At 32.1% G+C, this 21,988-nt stretch overlaps 2 protein-coding genes across 2 annotated transcripts; one reads left to right on the top strand and one right to left on the bottom strand.

Annotated features, from left to right (window-relative positions):
• Positions 1–4,034: 4,034 nt before the first annotated feature.
• Positions 4,035–7,490, top strand: LOC110599840 (probable inactive receptor kinase At1g48480). The gene is made up of 2 exons (XM_021736426.2): positions 4,035–5,705; positions 6,567–7,490. Exons 1-2 carry the CDS (start codon positions 4,433–4,435, stop codon positions 7,208–7,210), a joined length of 1,917 nt encoding a protein of 638 aa, XP_021592118.1. The 5' UTR covers positions 4,035–4,432; the 3' UTR covers positions 7,211–7,490.
• A 2,072-nt stretch (positions 7,491–9,562) lies between these two features.
• Positions 9,563–14,764, bottom strand: LOC110599853 (ADP-ribosylation factor-like protein 8c). Its single transcript, XM_021736445.2, has 6 exons — positions 14,434–14,764; positions 11,595–11,676; positions 11,467–11,499; positions 11,255–11,376; positions 10,040–10,201; positions 9,563–9,940 (listed from the first exon to the last, which is right to left on the bottom strand). The coding sequence occupies exons 1-6, from the start codon at positions 14,469–14,471 to the stop codon at positions 9,823–9,825; spliced, it is 555 nt and encodes a 184-aa protein (XP_021592137.1). The 5' UTR covers positions 14,472–14,764; the 3' UTR covers positions 9,563–9,822.
• Between the last annotated feature and the right edge of the window lie 7,224 nt (positions 14,765–21,988).

Genomic DNA, 21,988 nt, shown 5'->3' with positions numbered 1-21,988 from the left:
TCATGAATTAAGTTCGTTTTTTGAGTTTATAAGAATGCTCACAAGTAAACTCATTAAGCTGATTAAAATCAATGTCATGAGAGGATTAAATTCACACCTTACATAAATTTTCATGAGTCGAATTTAAATTTTTTAAAATTTAATTCTATATAGTTTAATTATATTTTTAAAACTTATAGACATTTGCATGGTTGAGATTAAGAGTTTTTTATATTAAAATTTATTATATTTTAATTAAATTAAATTATTCATAAATTATTATAACTAAATTCGATTTGCGAAAATTTATTTATTAGATGAATTAATTTTTAATTTATTAATACTCGATTTGAGTTTAAAATAAACAAATTTAATCTTGAAAACAATTTAACAAACCAATTTTAAATTCTTTAAAATTTCAACCGGATTTGATTTACCTCCTATTTAGGATAACAACATCACATAAATTCTTTTCCTTTTATTACAAATTTAAATATTTTGAATGTATTTGATTTAATTAACTTTCTTTTTATTAATTATCATGTTTAGAAATGTGATGGATGTAACACCCCTCACCCTATCAGAGCAAGAAATATCACAAACTATGCCTTTTTAGATATATTCAGACTACACAATTTCTTTTATCTGTAAATACTAAGTTTTTAGGTAATGCATGTAAATTTCATCAAGTAATTAACATAAATGTGAGATTTGTAAACCAAAATTTTCGGCAGAATTTCCTCTGTGCCATTAGCACGTTAACATGTAATACATATGAAAATTAGACATCATGTCATAGTTGATACCTACAGATTCAGAATTTGGTCAATTCATGAAAGTTTTAGATTTTTGTCTCAGCTTTTATTTTGTATATCTTAGGCCTACTTTACATAAATACACAATAAGTTATAAAGTTATTAACACAAGCTGCCATGTTACAATCTATTCTGCCAAGTTTGCACTTTTAGCTCTCATGTTAAATTTCTTTACTCTACATCTTTCAAACATCATTTTGACATTCATATAACATATTTATACAATCAAAACAACATTTCCAGCAAGTAAAATCAACCCCTAATTTCACTTATTCATTGCAGAATCAAAGGAAAACAGAAAATCATTCAAACACCAAACTTTTCTTGAATTTCTCTTTCTTTTCCTCTTCTATTATCTAGCTATCTCCTTTCCCTTTGATGTTCCTTCACCTAGGTCAATTTATATCTTAGGAAAGTATTGAATAAACTATAAATTAAAACTGTATAATTCAAATTCATACATGAAGAAATGAGAAGATGTTATTTCCTACACATTTCTAAGCTCACCTTTGATTTTCAAGCTTGGTGCATATGGAACCCTAAACTTCTCTTCTTCAATTCCTTCAATATATGGCTGTTCCTTTAGCTCTTGGTCTTAGGGTGAGTTTTAATTAAGGCAAGAAGTTGATTGGGTGAGATTTGGCTTGGCTTTGGTGGAAGAAAGACAAAACAAAGCTTTGGTTTTCAATGGGTGAGGTACGGCAATGGTATGGTGGAGAAAGAAGACAACCCCTTTTTACTTTGCTTGGTCATTGTTTCATACATAATTAGGTGACACATGGAGGGTATATGTGAAGAGGTGGAAAACATGAAGGACTAATCTGAATTTTGTCTTTAAACTTTCCATATTCATACTTTAACCTACTAAACTCTTTACAATGTTATAATTTAGTTTTCAAACTTTCAATAATCATAAATTGACCTACTAAACTATACATTTAGCCTTTAGAATTCCTTTTCACTTAAGCAAGCATGACGGATTTAAACAAGCACCTCAAGCAAATACGTCAAGAAACTCTAAGCACCTTCTGAAAGTGACTCGTTCCCGACTCGCTAATCACACTGTCTACTTCATTTTTAGATATGTCCGTTTCTTTATTTGAGTTTTCTATAATTCAGTTATTAGTAGATTAGAGTTAAGCTAGCACCTCTCCTAATGTCACTTACTCTAGTAGTGAAGTAGCCTAACTCATACCTAATGATGATACTACTCTATCTATGAGTTTGAGGATGTTACAATGGAACTTAATATTTTTCTTTAATATAAAAAAATAATTTAGTTGATTAAAAAAATAATTTATTTTTTTTAAAGAATTGAGTAATAAAAAGTGTAACCGTATTTATTGAAAATTTTAAATTTAGCCTTAAATGTATTATTTGAATAATACTTTACAAAATTATTCTCTCAACAAAATAATATTTAAAAAATCTGTGAACTCAAACATAACTTGGTAAATATTTATTCAATTATTTTTTTGAAATCACGTCATGTGTTATTCGTTCCAACATGTAATTCCATAACCATTAGTTTAGTTCTATTATAAATATTTAACCAATGCTTTCTAATCACAATATTCATTTATTTTTGAATTTTTGTTTTTAAGCCAATTTATTTTATGTTTCGAATAAATTTATTAGGAGTTTAAATTTTAGCGAAGGGATAGGATAAGAGGGGGCCCGCAAGGTATAAATCCGTTGGAATTTAAAAATTGAAAGCCGTCCCAAAGAAATTAAGAAGGCACTACCGTGCCAGTGATGTTCGTCCAACCATCAGTTGACACGTCAAATCATGAAGAACAGTAACCCAAAGCTACGTATTTTGGATCGTAGACTTTTACGCTGTATATTCGTAATGTGCCCGACCAATCACAGCTTTTTGTTCATTTTAACAGCCAATAACTACTAAGCGAATCAGATGCTCCCCCATCTCCCCATCTCCCCAGCTGTCCAGTCACGAGCAATATTTAAAGCTAGCTGATTTTTTTTTTTTTCTTTCTTCAAAATTTTCCTTAATTAATTAGCTATCTGGGATGTTAGAAGAGAGCAGATGCTTTATTCTTTCTTTCATTTCTTAACAGAAAAATTGCAACATAAAATGATTTCAATATGTGAAATATTAATACTTTAGTTGAAACTGAATCCATGTTAAATGAATAAATAAAGAGAAAAGTTGGCGAAGGACAGCCATGCAAGGAAACATCGTTGCATGCACAAAGGCGCTTCTAATAATAATTAAAAAAAAAGTTGAGAGAAACTGTAAATCGATAATTAATTAAAATAGTCATCTTATGGTTTTTTATTAGTCGGTGTTGTACGAAAACAAAAACTGTAAATTAAAATATTGTTGTAGGAATACACAAGTCCAACTCCAATGCCATACTCATTCCATGTGTTATTTTATTTATTTATTTATTAATTATTTTTCACCAAACTCTTAATATAAAATTATTGTTTAGTAGTTGCTTGAGAAAGGTTCTTTTAAAAATCTAAAAACGTATGGATATTAATCAAATTACCACCATTAATTGCGCACTAATAATTCAAACCGTTTCTTACAAACAGCTATTTTGATTATGATTGTTGTTGCTGTAAAATTCGTAAATAATATTGTTGTTTATTTTATTTTATTTTATTTAATAAAAAAAACTTTATTTATTTTATATAATAATAATTTAAGAGATAATTAAAAATATCAATTTAAATCTTGAATCTATCATAATAAATAGACTCTCTAGTTAATAAATGGACGGCTCTATTTTTTGAACGCTATATCCAACGAATATGAATGTTACTATAAGACTGCATAGTATCATTGCAATCAGAAACGATTAATCTAAATTCTGAAAAGTCATTTAGAGGAGAGCGAATATTGTTTATTAGAGGTTGATAAAATATATATATAAATTTTTTTTATGATTGGAGTTTTATTTTCTTCTCTGCATACTTCCTTTCTCATAAAATAAATGGAAGATAAATGTTAAATTCAAAAAATTATCATGCACATTACCTTTAATAAATTTATTATATTAAAATTTAAATATTTATTTCAAAGAAAATTATTCATCGATGTCTATAATTTATTATCCTTAAATTATTCACCCAACTGAAAAAAGACATCAAGTCAAATTACACTACGCTGACAAAAGAATAAAGCAAGATCCAAAACCTCCACAAGTGGTCCCATTTGCTAAGTGGGTCCTACACTATTTCTGATGACCCAATCAAACACCGACTGCACAAACATTTTCCCTGCAGGTTCAGGCTAAAGCTGCGTACCGTTCATCGGTAAAGTCCACAAAGCTAGAACTGGCCAACTGAGATTTCTCTACACCGTTCTCGGGTTTTTAACTTTTAAGCGCCTTTTTTTTTTTTCCCCCTCCCTTCGCAATCTCAATTCTCACACCAATCTCTCAGCTCAAACAAATTCAACACCACACTGTAGTTTGTACAATGCTCCATCGATAAAAATTCAACATTTTCTTGACTACCCATTGGCGTTTCTTCTCGTAGTGTATATTTATACATGCATAATCAGCCGTTTCTTTAGATTTATCAAATCCGAGAAACAAAGAACGCACCTCTAACTTCAAGAACGAGGTACTAGTGGTTGGTTTTCATTTTTGGTGGCAAGACCAGAAATGAAACCACAGACTGAGAAACTAGCCTTTCTTTTTCTACTTGTCATCCTCTTGTTCGATTCTTGGTCTTTTGTGGACTCAGATCTAGCATCAGATAGGATTGCTCTCGAAGCTCTGCGAAAGGCAGTGGGTGGTCGGTCGCTCCTCTGGAATCTTTCTAACAGTCCTTGCTCATGGGTTGGGGTGTTCTGTGAGCGGGATAGAGTCGTTGGGTTGCGGTTACCTGCTATGGGCCTTTCCGGCCAGCTTCCTATCGCCCTTGGCAACCTTACCCAGCTGCAAACTTTGTCTCTCCGCTTCAACGCACTTTCTGGTCCAATTCCAGCTGATATAGGTAGCCTTGCATCGCTACGTAATCTTTACTTGCAAGAGAACTTTTTTTCTGGGGAAATTTCTGGGTTCTTGTTCAATTTGCAAAATTTGGTAAGACTAGACTTGGCTCATAATAATTTCTCTGGCGAAATCTCTCCGAGTTTTAATAATTTAACGAGGTTGAGAACTCTGTACCTGGAGGAGAATCAGCTTAATGGTTCAATTCCTGACTTGAATTTCCCTTCTCTTGATCAATTCAATGTTTCTTATAACAAGTTAATTGGGGCTGTTCCTCAGAGGCTATCTGGTCGGCCTGCAACTGCCTTTGAGGGGAATTCGCTTTGTGGGAAACCTTTGATTCCTTGCAATGGTACTTCAAATGGGAACGATAAACTCTCCGGGGGAGCCATTGCTGGGATTGCGATTGGCTGTGTTATTGGATTTTTGTTGATCCTAATGATTTTGATCTTCCTGTGTAAAAGAAAGAGAACCAAACAAGGAGTTGCTAAAGATACCCAGGAGCGAAAGCAAAGCGAAACTGAAATTGCCCGCGAAAATGTAGTGGCTGACAGGGGTACTGCAAGCACTGGAATTGCAAGTGCAGCAGCTGTCGCCAAAAGTGAATCCAAGAGGGGTGGTGGGACTAAAAATTTGGTGTTCTTTGGGAACACATCAAGGGTGTTTGATTTGGAGGACTTGCTCAGAGCTTCTGCAGAAGTGCTTGGGAAGGGGACTTTTGGGACAACTTATAAGGCCACCTTAGAGGTGGGAGTGGCAGTAGCCGTGAAAAGGTTGAAGGATGTGACTGTGACGGAGAAGGAATTTCGAGGAAAGATTGAATCTGTTGGGAAGATAAATCATGAGAATTTGGTCCCATTGAAGGCTTATTATTATAACAAGGATGAAAAACTGCTTGTTTATGATTACATGCCAATGGGAAGCTTGTCTGCACTTTTACATGGTGAGCAATTCATGGCTTTGCATATATACATTTTGATTGCTGTTCTTCCTTTTAGATCATCTTAATGGCTTGATTTTTATCATGTCTATACAATTGTGTTCTTTATCAGAGTAATCACTCGCATTACTTTGCCATTACTGCGCAGTGACATGCTTTGTTTTGTAGAATCTAACTCAACTATAGTTTTACCTTAAGATAACTGTATCTATTGTGGTTGATCTATAATTTGTATATTCTGTTGTTATTGGAACAGAGGTGTATGTGGTAGTTTTGAGAAAGAAATAGATGATTGCCTTATTGTATGTCATAAAAAAGGACTTTACATAGTTGCCCGAGTTTTCTAGTCATGTGCTATCTATTGCCTGAGTTCTATTGATGAGCCTTCTAGTTTATCATGACTCTTTAGTTGCTATTCATTTACCCCAAGAGAAAAGCCTCAAAGTTTATATATTTGGAATTTTAGGATGTGTCACTTATCATTGGTAGTGATTAACTTGAATGGACATGTTTCTTGTGAAAATTATAAATTCCTAAAAGATTGATCTTACTACCAGAAAGTAGAGTGGCTTCAAAATATTAGACTCTATTTGCATTTATGAAGAACCCCTGAACCCAGTTCGTTGTGCGTCTAGATAGAAAATGATGTTTAATTGAGCAATTGAAAGTGGTAATTCCTTTCAAGTCTGATAAGCGAAGATCTGCAATTTGCAGTCACATATTGGTATTTTAAAAGCATAAACAGGATAAAAAAGGGTTGATTTAATTGGATTTTTTACATTGTTAAGGTGTGTAAGAAGCATAGGATTAAAAAAAAAACTTTTGCTTTGCTGATTTACTTATGCAACTTTATTTTCACTGCAGGAAATAGTGCAGCTGGTAGGACTCCATTGAATTGGGAGACTAGGTCTGGAATTGCCCTCGGAGCTGCCAGAGGGATTACACACCTACATTCTCAGGGCCCTACAATCTCACATGGGAACATTAAATCATCAAATATTCTGCTTACCAACTCCTTTGAAGCCCGTGTCTCCGATTTTGGCCTTGCCAATCTTGCAGGACCTACACCCACTCCCAACCGTATTGATGGCTATCGTGCTCCAGAAGTGACAGATGCTCGCAAAATATCCCAAAAAGCAGATGTTTATAGCTTTGGTGTACTGCTCTTAGAATTGCTAACAGGAAGGGCTCCCACTCATTCGCACTTGAATGATGAGGGAGTAGACCTTCCAAGATGGGTTCAGTCTGTGGTTAAAGATGAGTGGACTTCAGAGGTGTTTGATCTTGAGCTTCTACGATATCAGAATGTAGAGGAGGATATGGTTCAACTCTTGCAGCTAGCAATCAATTGTACTGCTCAATATCCTGATAACCGTCCTTCAATGGAGGAGGTGAGAAACCAAATTGAGCAGCTTTGCTCACATGGGGGTGACACACATCAAGATATAGAGGATGAGAAGTCCTCCCAACAGACATACTCGATCGATTCAGGTGCACCACCACCTTAATCCATTAAGGGCTAAAGAAAGATAATTTGATCTTTCATTGTCTCCCCATTTACAATACATTTGAACTTTAGTGTTTCAATCGTTTGATTATTCTTGGGTTCATCTTTGAGAACCAACTGTGAATGTTCTTCATCTTTTATATCCTTTTTTCCTTTTACAGCAGAGATTTAGTTTTCAGTTGTAACTTTACCTTTCACATTATATGTGAGGGAAGGATCCCGACATTTTATTTTTACTTGGTGTGAAATGTGAATAACTATCAAGTTGTTGAAGTTGGTCACATCATCATACATGATCCACTAATTATTTAACCTCTCTGCTTTTATTTCTCAGCCTTTTGCTCATGAAACAGTATTGATTCTTTGAATTTGCAAGGTCTGTTATCAGGCTTTTATTACTGTGTTGGAAAATCTCTAACTTGGGTGTAGTGGGAGGTGTGATATGAGAGGCAGGTGCTAGGTCAATTTGATTATCTGTTAGAGGTCTATTCATGGTATGAATTGGACAGTGACTTCATTGTTCCTTTCTCATTGTTATCTATCAAGACAGGTAGAGTATAAACATCCATTTTAGTTAAATGAAGTTGTTGTGAACAATTAGAATGCTAAAGCATTTATTTACATTTCAGGAATTTCCAATTTTCTTGAATTATTTGGTCTACCTAAAAAAGCAACCTTTGAAAACTTATTATTTGGTCTTCTTCTCTTCTACTATTGAAATTCAATGAAGCATGTTTCTTTTACATTTTTTCATGCACTTGATCTTCTGCACATTTCAAAATATTAGCTTCTATTTCCACCATGTTATCACTTTTTTTTTAGCTAATACTAGAGGTTTTAAAGTTCCAGTACGATTGTGAACTGATACCTGAACCATGCTTTCAGTTCTTTAAGTTTTGGGTATCAAATTCAGGACCAATATCAGCCTTTTTTTAGTTATAAGCAATTTAAATATAATTCAATTTTGATTTTAATTTCGGTTCTATTTCAATCTCAATTTTGGTTTTAATTTCAATTTAAAATCTTGACTTTTATACATAATTATAGCATTTTTATATTCATTCTAAAACAGTAAAAAATCAATAAAGATAATAATATTAATATTAATATCCATGTCAAATCATTTTTTATATAGATATTAATGAGAATATTATATTATTTTTCCTTTACTAAGATTTTTTAAAAATTTTAAAAATAACATAATATATTTTTTATAAAATAAACGGATGGTAAATAACCTCAGTTATTAGTTGCATTGGATTTATTTGAGAAAATATTAGCTCCGAAATGGAGAAAATATAACTAAATAAATGGCAGTGATTATGTAGGATTTTGGTTGAGATAGAGCATTGGTTAGTTGAAACCTAAGTTGCTTTACAAGGAATACACTCCACTCTTTTTGTGTGTGTTTATTGAAAATGGTTTAGGAAGTTTGCTTCTTCAACAATGAAACTCAGTTGTTTAGTTGATTTCATGAGCAGGAGCTTAGGATTTGGACAAAATATCTCCCTCAAGATCAGATGCCAAGACAAAGCCATTAAGATATCATCTATAACAGAATTCACACATGGTAGGTAAGATGTCATTCATGTTTCACAGTGTCTTCAATTTTCTTCATTATCTTATGACTTTGTTTCTTATTTTTCCCAAAAAAAAAAAAAAAGAAATTCAAAACTAAAATAACAAGACACATATTGGCTATGCACAGAATGTTGCACTTGCACTTCAGCCATGGAAGCATGTTATAAAACATTCTATTTACCAATTATACTTTTGCAATGATTTGATTGCAATTTGCAAATATTTAAATTAATAAATAAATAAAAAGAAGAAAAGAGACATGTGGTGGAAGACAAAATACCTATAAATTATTCTAAATTTGTTAATGGCGACAATAGCAAATAAATAGCAACAGATTTTTTTTTTTTTTTTTTTTGAAAAAGCACTTAATCCCAATAACACCACAGTATAATTTATCTTAAATTGTATAATAATTGCTTTTAGTTTTCATCATTATTTTTAAATAATTGGGCTAATGTTCAAAATGCTATTACTATCTATGAGTCATTTTGTCTAATCATGTTTTAGAGCTAGCAGGTTGTCCATGGGGCACCATTCAATATTCAAGGTTAAGATCAACAATCAGTGGCAGACCAAACCCTAAACAACACACATAGCAAATGCTCCCTTACAACAAGAGAACCATAATTCCAAGGTTCAGCCAAAGCCTTGGTCAAATCATTTGGTTTACATGATTCATTTCGAAAAAAAAAATAAAAATAAAAAAGAAATCAATTGAATTGATTTAGAGAAATTAGGTTTCTAATCATCATACATCGTTATTCACTAAAACTTGAATCAATGCTCAATATTATGAAATAAAGGCAAATTGATAGAACAAACATGTTTACCCTCTCAAGTCAGAAACAACAGAACAAAAGAATCAAGTAAAGCAAAGCATGAACACCTTGCTTCAATAGTGCAAAACTGTACAAAATGCTTGAAACACAACCAAATACAACAATATCAGCAATTCTTCCCCAAGCTTGAGGATCTTCACCTACATCAGATTTAGGAAGGAAGACTAATCAGGATAACCGATTAAACCAACGATCATTTAGCCTTTTTCGAGTGCTTGATAAGCCAGTCAATGACAACATCTATGTTTGCAGATTCCTTGCAAGAAATCATATAGCAGCACACTTCTCTATCTTTAATTGATTCAAGTGCTCTGAAACCAAAAGTAGATGAGGATGCTTTTATTATTTATTATCTACTGATATAATTAGGATTAATGAAACGGTTTTCTCTTAAACATTTTCAAACTCACAGCTGATCCACCAAAGCTTGCTTTGAAAGAGCTTCAGGCTTGTCGATTTTGTTGCCAAGAACAAGCAAAGGGATTTCACTTAAGGCAGGCTTTACCAAGAGTTCATGCAACTCATTTCGAGCCGCAGGAATACTATCTCTATCAGCAGCATCAACTACATATCTGTGTTTGTATCAATTGAAGAGACACAATAAGTAGTTAATGAGTCCATTTGAGAGACAAGGATAAATGCAAACATCAATGATTGTCCACTATTAATCTCAAACCACGAAAGGAATTGGAAAACAAGCCTTTTGTTTGGCACAATTCCTTCCGTGAAAAAAAGAATTCAAATGAATTCTTGCAAAATCATAGATGATTTCATTTCTTTAAAAATGAAAATATTGTAAGTTAAGAAAATGTAATGTATTCTTCCATTACAAAGAACAAAATTAATAGAAAAAATTTCTCAGGAAGTCTTTGATTCCAAACGAGGGGTAAAAACATCTGATAATAATGTGGATCAGAGGGAATTTCTCCCCCTCATTTCAGTTACCAAAAGGATAAGGAGTCTTCTATATTCGGCCAAAAAAAGGGTGTCTTCTGTAATATAAATATATATATGTATATTGGAATGCTTTTATGCTACTTCACAAGTGAATTTATTTCTGATTACAAGGAATTAAGACATGAAGATGCTACTCCTCCCCCTCTCCCTCCCCCTCCCCCAACCCCCTTTTCAATTTTTATTATATTTTCCTTCTAGGTCTCCTTGGAATTTAATAAATTTAAATGAATCAAACTAGGAGAAAAGACAAGGAAGAGAAAAGGGGGGCTTCTGCATTTACACATGAACAACTATATTAAGCAATAAGTAGACTTCTCATAACCAAAACAAGAGTGCAACTTATATTCCCAGGAATTAAAAGCCAAACCCAGACTGTCTTAATTTTAAACACCACCTTCACCTCAGTTAAGAGATGACAGAGGATTGCATATTTAAGTTCAAAAAGGGAGAAGGTTGTAACAACAATAAAAAAATGGAGGCTGAAATCAGGAGTAGAATTGTTTGCAGAATAATTAGAGAGAATATATGATGTCAATGTCCAAAGTCAGTTCTGTCATTCATGTATACTGGAAAAATGATTCTCCTTGAAAAACAAAGCATTTAACTAAATAACTGAATTTGGGGAAGTTGTATAGCATTAAATTGGCACAAGTAGTGGAAGGTATTACAGAATTGCAGAGACACCACGACAGTAACGCTCCCACATGCTTCGGAACCTCCGCTGCCCTCCGAGATCCCAGAGCTTTATTGTCACATTGCCTTTTGTAACTTTCCTCATGTTAAATCCAACCTGGTTCCATTGTATACAAAAGCCCTTATAATATCTTGTAAATATCATACAATGCATAATTCAGAATTTGTTCATGGAAAAGATACCTACAGTGGGAATCATGTCCTCATTGTACCCTCCTGTCTGGAAAAGATGAAATGAAAGAAGTCAAGAGAGAGCCGTTCATAAAAACCCAAAAAAAAAAAAAAAAGAAGGTACATGCTATAACATTCACTCACAGCAACAGCATTAACAAAAGATGTCTTTCCTGCATTCTGAAGGCCTACAAGGGATAGCTCCATTTCCTGTTTAAAGAATAAACTGATATACAGACAACAGTTAAATAAGCATAGAGAGTCTACAGAATGAAATTACTGAAATTATCATCATACAAACTACTGATGAACCGCTAAGAACCTTAAAAATAAGAGGAAGTTGCACAAATTTGAACATATCTTATCTGTGTTTTATGGCGAAGAAAAAATAAATGAAGGTTTTGCAGGCTAATAGTTCAAAAATAACACAGTTACTGTCTCAATGTCCAGAATGTATGTCGCTGTTACACTGATAACATTCCATGATTTCATTCAAACTGATTCCAACTTTATTTTAAACTACCAAGCCGCTAATAACAATAAAGAATACAAAATATATAATGTTATTCACTGTCCTCCCCCATTTTCCTTTCATTGTTTATGTGCCAAATCTGGAAAGATTCAAGAAACCAAAATATGCCCCAAGTAAACACAATAACGGACACCTCATGATATGAGATGAAAAGGAAAACCAGTAAACATTTTATTCCGCACCAGAACTGAGCATTACTTTCATGAAAAATCCCTGGACGAAGAAAAGGTACATTATTCCAAACAGCTAAAGTCCATTCGCTCTACAAGTCAAATAGAAATATGTACACATAGCTTGTTCATTCACAACACAGTTCCAGAACTTATGATTTGACAATGGAACTCCTAAATTATTGAATTTGCGCACAATGGAACTCCATCCATATTTGTAGTTGGTGGACTATAGAATATTTCCATAACAAGATATCTGATAAAGAACCAAAATATAGAAAGAGAAAAAAGGGAATGGAACTAGTAGAAGAGAAGTTGAAGATGTAAGAGATGAATGATACAGCAGAAGGGCAGAGAGAGATTTATTAGAGATGGAAAGATTAGGGGCAAGATGAGAATAAAGAAATATAAGGAGAAAGAGGATCAATAGGGAAGGAGAAAAAAAAACAATAATGCTCAATTGTAACAACTGGGCTTAGATAATAGAGTAGGGGAAAGCACATATAGGCTCCAATTGCATCCACTAACCAGCAGATTAATTTAATATCTACAAAAAAGTAGCTCCCTAATTAGCACAAAATACCCTATATAAGAAGATTTCCCAATGGGAAATTTGTAATTAATTCCTAATCCAATTAAGCCTTCTTCTGCTAAACATCATGCACAGATTCCATATCACAGAAATGCTGAAGTACAAAATTAAAATTGCATAGTTAGCATTTATAATCTCCCTCCATTGGAGATGACCTCAGGTTTTTGAGGTATGTTGGAATGAAAATATTAGAAACAAGCAGGTTTCTTCACAACTGAAATCCCTTTGCTTCTTGTTCACTACTCAAACATGACTTCAGCCTTTTCTTCTCCGTTCTCTATTCAGAACTCTTTTCATAGATGATTCAAAAAGCTCTCTTCTTCACTTAGCAGACTGCTCTTTTGGCAGTTCAACATGTGGCTTAGATGTGTCTCCTTGCAGTTCTGCTTCTTCTGCTAGATGTTTAGGAACCTCATGTTGCTCCTTGTGATAAAATCATGCTTCATGTCTTCTTAAATATATTTCTTTCACTAATGGAAACTATGCTCCTCTAAATTATTCAGAAATTCAAAAGATACATACTTCAGTAAAGCCTCTTCTCTCAGCCAAAGGATTCATGATATAACTCAATTTATCATAGTAAAACTGCAGATCAAGCTAACAGAAACCATAAGCAAAACATCCTTGAAGGGAAGATCTAAGAAAGAACACTGTCAAAATTGAAAATGAATCAAGGCTGCTACCCCCTCCACAGAACCACAAGGATCAAACTTTCTTGTTACAGCACTTCCTCTGTGCTAGGAGATAATATATGTTGAACTGCAACTAAGTTTGACTTGGCAACATAAGTTGCCCCACATAATGCATCTAACTTGAATTGAATCATGGCCAATGCACATAGCATTCCCAGATTTCATACTATCAGGTTGCTGTCCATATGGCATATGCCCTAAAGTTTCTGGAAAAATACGTGTTAAAAGATAATGAAGAGAAGTATTTCTTTCAAAAAAAATTGGCTCTTCTTTTTCCCCTTCTCAATTTTCCTTTTTTATTTTTTTTCCTTCAAATCTTTTTCCCCTGCATATGCACTAACTATCCATATCAACATTCACAATTGTATTTGATTCCCACATAATCGCACTAAAATTTTTATATCATATTCTTCTCATGAATCTATATAACAATCCTAGCAGTCGTAATATCATCATACAAAATAACTTGCTTATCCGCTAAAAATGCCTTTCTTTGTGAAAACCTTTTATACACATATTTCACTTGATAGATGTCTCTGTCTCTGAAATTCATTGGCAACATTCTGCAATTGAAAACTCTTCCATAATGAATTTCAGTTGGCAGGAAATTGATTTGACAGAGAAAACAGTACAAATTCACCACCTACCAAAACAATTACAAAAAACTCCACATCCTATAAATTTCTGTAACTTTTCTTCCCACACTTGAATTTTACAGTACAGTTTGCTTGAATCGAAATACCAGCAAACCAAAACTGAACAGGAGTAAATTGTAATCGAATAACTCACCAACTAAACTAAATCATACTCAATTAATCGGTTGAGTTCTTCGTATTTCGGTGCAAATAAAACAAATAAAAGCTCAATCCTTTTTTTTCCACAACTATTTCAGTAGCCTGGATGAAAGATTATCCAAAAAACCAACAAATAATTCTTCACCCACAAAAACTAAAAGCAGAAACAGCACAAAAGAAGAGAGAAAGAGAGAAGCAATTACCTCCGGAGCCAGTTAAGAAAGGAATCCCAGAGGCCCATTTGGAGAAAAACGAAAACTTTTCAACTCAACAGAGCGAAACACAGAGAAGAAGAGGAGCCAATGAATTAAAATTTAAATATGGAAGGGAAGTAGAAAGCAAGAAGGGAAGTTGTAGGATGAGATGAAGGAATCAATTATGATAAATTTATATGAAAATGGTCAGTTTTTCTGGTATGTTGTTGCACTGTCGTCCGTGGTAATAACCGCTGTCCATCGCTCACGACATTCGACGTTCGTGGGTAGTAACCTGCCTGGAGACATCTGTGCCATTTGGCTTCTTTTTTCTTTTTTTAAAAAAAAAAACCTTTTAAGCTGTTATTTTTATAAACTTAATTTTTATAGGTTTATTGAAAAAAAATGAAATGTTTGCCTAAATAAATATTTTCATTTTAATTATTTTAAATGATTTACTTAATTAACTAAATTAAAATTAAAATTTATTTTAAATAATTATTTTCTTTTGAAATCGATTGCCTAAACTCAACTTCTTTGTAATTAAATTTGTTATTTAAAGTCTAATTTTTATTGAAGATTAAACTAATATTAGTAATTTCCTATAAATAAATTAATATAGATAGAAAAAGGGATTGGGGCCCAATGGCGGAAACTAATTCGTATTAATTAATGGGCCTGGGTGAGTATTCATTTGCGGGCCCCCTCTATATTCATAAACACATTTTTGTTGTTTTATCTTTCTTTTTTTTCTTTCATTAAAACTTTCTAATTTCATAATATAATCATGAAAAAAACCCACAAACACCATTTTCACGAAGAACACACATACAAATGATATCATCGTAGCGATAATGCATGCTGCAATTCCTATTACAACAAGCCACAAATGTCGAAAAATAGAGTTGTCGATAGTTAATCAAATAATTTTGATATAAATAACATAAGCAAAATTATTTTGAAATTTTTTTGACAATTTTAATAATATTTCATTTTAATTCAAAATTATTTTTCATAAAAATAAATTTTTATATTTTTAATTTTATTAAATATAAAAATCAAAACATTCATGAATTTAGTTTGGTTATAAATGCATTACGTTAAATTTTAAGAAATTTAACTTTTAATTTCTTATTTCTTATAAAAAGAAAAGGTGAAAATTAAAAAAAAAAAAATTTCATCATGTTCTTTAAAATTAGCTATTCCCAAATAAGGGATATAGAAAACTATTTGGCGGAGACTTAAGATATGGAATCTTTGGACATGACACGGCGCGGTTGATTTTATTAAAAAATTAATTAATTAACCCAACGATTATATAAATTTAAAAATTATTTATTTTGAACTTTGAAGTCTTTTCATATCCCGACATGCACACATTAAAATGATCGAATTTAAAAGGCTTAAAATGAACATTGAACATTAAATGTTAGTTTCAATCACTTACTGGAGGGACAACCTTCGAGAGAAAGAGAGAGAAAAAGTAGAGAGCGTTGGTTTGTCGGGGAGGACTTCGATTTCAACTTGCTAATTGGCGTTTCGTGTATAGTTTTTAATTGTGTTTTTATTCTTCTCAATCAAGGTGTTTTGTTAGTATTTTGTAGAATGAATTTCGTATTTGTTGTCCATCAAAGGTTTTCAATTATCGATACAAATCTTTCAAGAACCGCAAAATTACATCCGCCAATCAATAGTACTGAATCGTTTATTTGAGTGGTAACTTTGTTTTTCAAAGTTTAAATTTCTAAATTTGATAATTTTTGTGATCCTCAATTGTTATTTCTGATCGCGGCAGTGCCAAAAATGATTGCATCGCTATCGATTTATGCCGTAAGTTCTGTAGACGATAATTGAGCTTCTTGTGGATTTGAGTTTTTATAATCTTCTACTTTGGCCTTGTAAATTTATTTTAAAAATATTTGAAAGGCTTTTTGAATTTTTAGTATTAAAAAAATATTTAACTTTTAAATTTAATTTTAACTTATTGACCACTTACATTGCGATTAGACTTTACTTTTAGCTTGTTTCACAAACGTGTCATAATTTTATTTTTAAAAAAGGCTGCGCACATTCTCAAATGCTGAGCCTGCATGCGGGCTTATTTTTCTTAAAAAATTATTTTGTTATTTTATTTTTTTAATTAATATATTATAATAATATATTTATATTATATTAATTTAATAGTATTATTTATGATATAATTTTTTATAATAATAAATTTAATATATTATAAATAATACTATTAAATTAATATAATATAAATATATTATTATAATATATTAATTAAAAAACTTTTAAAAAAAAGTATGTCAGACAGGAGTCTATTCGCCACATAACCGGTTAAACTCCTATTTGCCAAATAATATTGAATAAATCTAAAAAGATAAATATTTACTTTTTAAATAAATTATATATTTTTTTAATATGATTATCAGACTGATTTTTTATTTTTAAAATTTAATAATTAAAATTTTAAATTTTACATTCAATAAAACTTAAATACCCACATCAACACAAACCACCATAAATTCTATCTTCAACCTAACAAATCATTAACACCTACTGCAACATCGACTCTTTAATTTCATCTATATAAACTCACTAAAAATCTCACAACACTCACTTGCAATATCTCCACTTGAAAGTTAGTATGAGAATACCACATAAGGCAACCACATAAGGCAAAAGGGTAGTAGAGTGAGAGAAGAAAAATAATAAAAACTATGAGAAATCTAAGAATTTCAATCACTACCTAAATGGAGGCTAAAGATTGAGAAACAAAAAAAAGGTGGACAATCAAACTCTCTTGTTGTCATACCCACACACCAAGGAAGCTATCTATACCCCAATTAACTCATATCTACATGTTCTAAGCTAAACTTTAAATTTAGAGTCAACACTATTGAAACCACCACTGAATGCATTTGTATGATTTAACCTACTTGTGTTTCCTCCTTGTTTTTATTGAGTTAATTTCTTGATGTTGTATTTTTTAATTATTCAGCTAATTTTGTGAATAGAAAATGATTTGTGTAGTGAGCAATGATGATATTGGCCAATATACTTAAAGTATAATGAGAAATCTTTTTGGTTGAACTACACTAAGAGTTTTTTGTTGTGATTTTGGATATTTAAATTATTTTATATTATTAGGGACTAAAATGTATTAATAAATGATAATTGATGGATAAAAATATTTAAAATTTATTGAATGTTTGAAAGAAAAGAATAAGTCTTTTGATTCATAATAAAGGTGTTTTTGAAATTTAAAATATTTCGCTCTCCTTTTTAATAGATTTTAATATGGAAGAACTTTTGATTTGTACGGAATAAAAATACATGGATTTAAGTGTTTGGTTCTAAAATTAAAGGGATCGATTCGTTAATTACACTAAAATCTAAACATTTAAGTATAATTTATCCTTATTTTTTTAACTCTAAAACCTAAAAAGCCCGAACTTAAATTTATATTGGTAGAAAGGTTTTACAAAGATATCTAATTATATTAAATTTCTAATTTTTTTCTACTCCTCTAACTTGAGGTTTTAATTAGTTTGTATTCTTAACAGGTTAATTATCTTATCAGAATCTTTTTCTGCCAATGAATTTTAATTATTTTTATATTAATTAAATTTCAGACTAATAATATATTTACATGCAAAGAATGACCGTCATTGAAATCTTTGTTTAATCAATAAGATTTAGTTTAATGGCAAAATCTGAAGTCTCTGAAAATTTTGAGCACTTTTAAAAGTTTTTATGTTTTTTTAAAAATAAAAAATTGAGATATGAGAACTCGAACTTAAATTTTTTTTGTGAGTGAACTTTATTTACTGAACCAAATTAGGATTATCGAAGCTTTTTTATATTTTATTTTCACTATATTAAATTTGTTGTATTAATTATTTGTTTAATATCACTTATTTAATTTCGTTACATTTTGACCTAATCCAATTATAGATATCTCAATTCGAATGACATGTTTTTTTAAGCCTAAACGTTAAAAGGAAAATATTTATTATCAACTTTAGTAAAATTTAGTGTTATTGATTTGATTATAAACTTTTCAAAATATCTTAATTTTTGGTAATAAATTTAATTAAAAAATAAATGAAATTATCCCTGTTGTTTAAGTCAAACGCCCACTTATTTACAATCAAAGATTGCATTTTTCTAACCGTCTTGCTTATATGGCAAGGTTGTACTTCTGCTTTTATAGATGGTGTTAGCTTTTAGTAATTTGTTTTTGTGTATTTGTTATTTTCCATGGAAAATCATATTACTACACTATCTATTTCTAATGATGAGAAAGTTGAGTTGGTTATCCCCGTTTTTGGTCAGATTGAGGCATCTGACAACTATGAATTATATTTGGTTGGGCAATTTCTTACAAATCGGTCTTTAAATTTTCAAGTCATGCGCAACACTATAGCTTCTTTATGGTGTCCAGGTCGAGGGATTTATATTCAAGAAGTGCAATCTAATCTGTTTTTGTTTCGGTTTTTCCATCAACTTGATCTTGATAGGGTTTTGGTGGGAGGACCATGGACATTCAATAATCATCTTCTTGTGTACCAATGCTTAATAGTTGATTCAATTCCTCACATCATTCCTCTCTATTGGGCTGATTTCTGGGTGTAGGTTCATGATCTTTCGGTTGGTTTCCATTTGAATCTGTGGGTAAGCCGTTGGGATCTTTTTTCGAAGAGTTCTTAATGTATGATACTACTAGCCATGCTCACCGTTGGTAATCTTTTATGAGACTTTGAGTTAGATTGGATGTCCAAGTTTCATTGAAACGAAGCAAACGAATTAAGTGGCCTTCTGGGTGTAGTTATGTTATGCATTTTAAGTATGAGCGTTTGCCAATGTTTTGATTTGTTTGTGGCATCCTTGGTCATTCTGATTAGTGTTGTAGCCATTTGTTTCAATTTGAGTAATGTACTTTGGCTCTTAGTTGGGGTACTTGGTTGCGTGCCACTTCTCAACAAATGGTAGGTGACGATGATTGTTGATGGTTACGAGATGGAGATGGTTTTGGTTTGGGAACTAAAGGTCATTTACCAGTGCTACGTGCTAAGCCAGAGGTTGCCTATCAAATGGGGCAGTTACATAGTACAACCTCTGCTTCAAAGCAATATCATTCTCCAAATCATAAGGAGCCATGTGGTGTAATTGAAGGTGTTGGCCCACAGCTCTTAAAGCAATTGCTCTTATCTATAGGAGAAAATAAAAAATGACAGCGTCTTACAAGTATGATTATTGATCCTAATAAAAATTCTAGTGTGACTCCATCTTCTTTGATGTCTAGTGATGGGGATCTGTTACTTCTGAAACATACCCAGACCTGGCTTTCAGGCTCACCGGGAGCCATGAAACTCTTAAGTTGGAACTACCGGGGCCTTGGCAACCCTTGGAGTTTGTATTCTTCGTGAGCTTATCTCTACAATCGTCTGGAGATTGTTTTTTTATCTGAAACTTTGGCTCATGCTCAAAGAACAAAGGAGATTAAAAATCTATTTGGTTTTTCTAATTGTTTTACAATTGATTGATTAGGAAGGGGTGGTGGTTTGTCTTTGCTTTGATCAGATTATGTTCATGCGGTGATTACTAGGTACTCTTGAATCATATTGATATGAAAATTTCAGGTCTGGGTATATTAGATTGGCATCTTACTGGATTCTATGACTGTTCTGAACGTTCAAAGTGTCGTCTCTCATGGAATTTACTGAGAGCTCTTTCACAGCTTCATAATTTGCCTTGGTTATGCATTGGAGATTATAATGATATGTTGCTTTCCTCTGAAAAGTCTGGAGGTAATTCTTATCCGCAAGCTCTATTAGAAGGTTTTCGCCAAGCAACTGAGGATTGTAATCTTCATGATATTTTATTTTGTGATTATCGATATACATGGGAATGTGGAGGGGTACACCTTGCTGTATTTTAAAAAAATTGGATCCTGCAATGATCACTCCCGCATGGTTATATCTATTTCCCCAACATTGACTTGATAATTTGGTGAGTTCTGTATCTGACCATTCACCATTAATGTTAACATTTTCTACTCTGAATCTATAGTCATCCCCTGCTCGTTTTCGATTTGAAAATGTATAGTTAAAGGAATCAAAACTTGTTGATTTTGTTACTGCTAATTGATGATTTATAAGTGCATTGTTGTTGTTAGATCATCATCGTTCTTGTACTGATGTTATGGCTAGGTGGGGTGGAGATTTTTTGAGTCAGTTTAAACGTAGGATACAATGGCTTAAAAATGATTTTTCCCATGCTCGATCAACAGACAATGTTTACATTGTCTCTTATTATTCTTCCTTATGTTCAGAGTTGAATGATTTGCTATTAAAGGAAGAAGTGTTTTGAAAGCAGCAGTCAAAATTATTTTGGTTACAGGAGGGCAATGCGAATATTAAAATTTTTCCATTCTTATGCATCACATCGTCATTGTATTAATCGTATTGCTGGTTTACAAGATGACTATAGTGTTTGGCGTCATGATTCACCTATTGTTCATGATCTAGTCCTTCAATATTTTAACCAGTCATGCCAACCTGATGTGGGGGACTATGATCATGAGGTTCATTATGTACCAACTCAGGTTACGACTAAAGATAACCAATCATTATTGGCTCTATATTCTATGGACGAATTTAAGGTAGCATTAAGTCACATGCATTCTAATAAGGCACCAGGGCCAGATGGTCTTAATCCAGGTTTTATCATAAATTCTAGTTTTTAATTGGAAGTGATATTTTTGCTCAATATAACATGTGGTTGGAGCGGTGTATGTTTCCTCTTGGCTTGAATGATACAATATAACTTGCATCTCAGAATTCAGTGAAAGATTATAGACCTATTGCTTTATGTAATGTGATTTATAAACTTATTTCAAAAGTGTTGGCCAATGGATTAAAAAGGGTTTTGCCTAAAATCATATCTTGTAATAAATTTACTTTTGTACCTGGACGAATGATTACAGATAATGTATTGGTTACTTTTGAATTGATTCATTCTATAAGTAGGAGGACAAGGGGACAATATAGTGATGTGGCTCTTAACATAGACATTAGCAAAGCCTATGACTGGGTCAGTTGTGAGTTTTTAAGAAGAATGCTATTGAAATTGAGTTTTGCAAAAGAATGGGTTAATGTAGTGATGTTTTGTGTAATATTAGTTAGTACCATGTTTTTGTAAATGGTTCTCTTATTAGTCTTATTAGACAAGGTAGAGGTCTCTGTCAGGGTAATATGCTTTCGCTTTACTTATTCATTATTTGTGCTGAGGGTCTTTCTTCTTTGCTGCAAAATTTAGAGAATGCAGGATTACTTCATGGACATAAGGTGAGTAGGAATGGTCCACGGGTCTCTTATATATTTTTGTATAGATGACAACTTTCTATTTATTAAAACTTCTATTAGTGAATGTGATGTTGTTAAACACATCTTTTCTACTTATGAGCAAGCTTTTGGTTAAGCCATCAATTTCCAAAAATTTAGTATCTTCTTTAATTCTAATGTTATCGAGAAATTACAGCATATTATTCAAGATA

Source organism: Manihot esculenta, chromosome 1 (assembly GCF_001659605.2).
Source record: "Manihot esculenta cultivar AM560-2 chromosome 1, M.esculenta_v8, whole genome shotgun sequence".
Classification (NCBI taxonomy): domain Eukaryota; kingdom Viridiplantae; phylum Streptophyta; class Magnoliopsida; order Malpighiales; family Euphorbiaceae; genus Manihot; species Manihot esculenta.
This window is presented reverse-complemented; position numbering and strand designations above follow the sequence as displayed.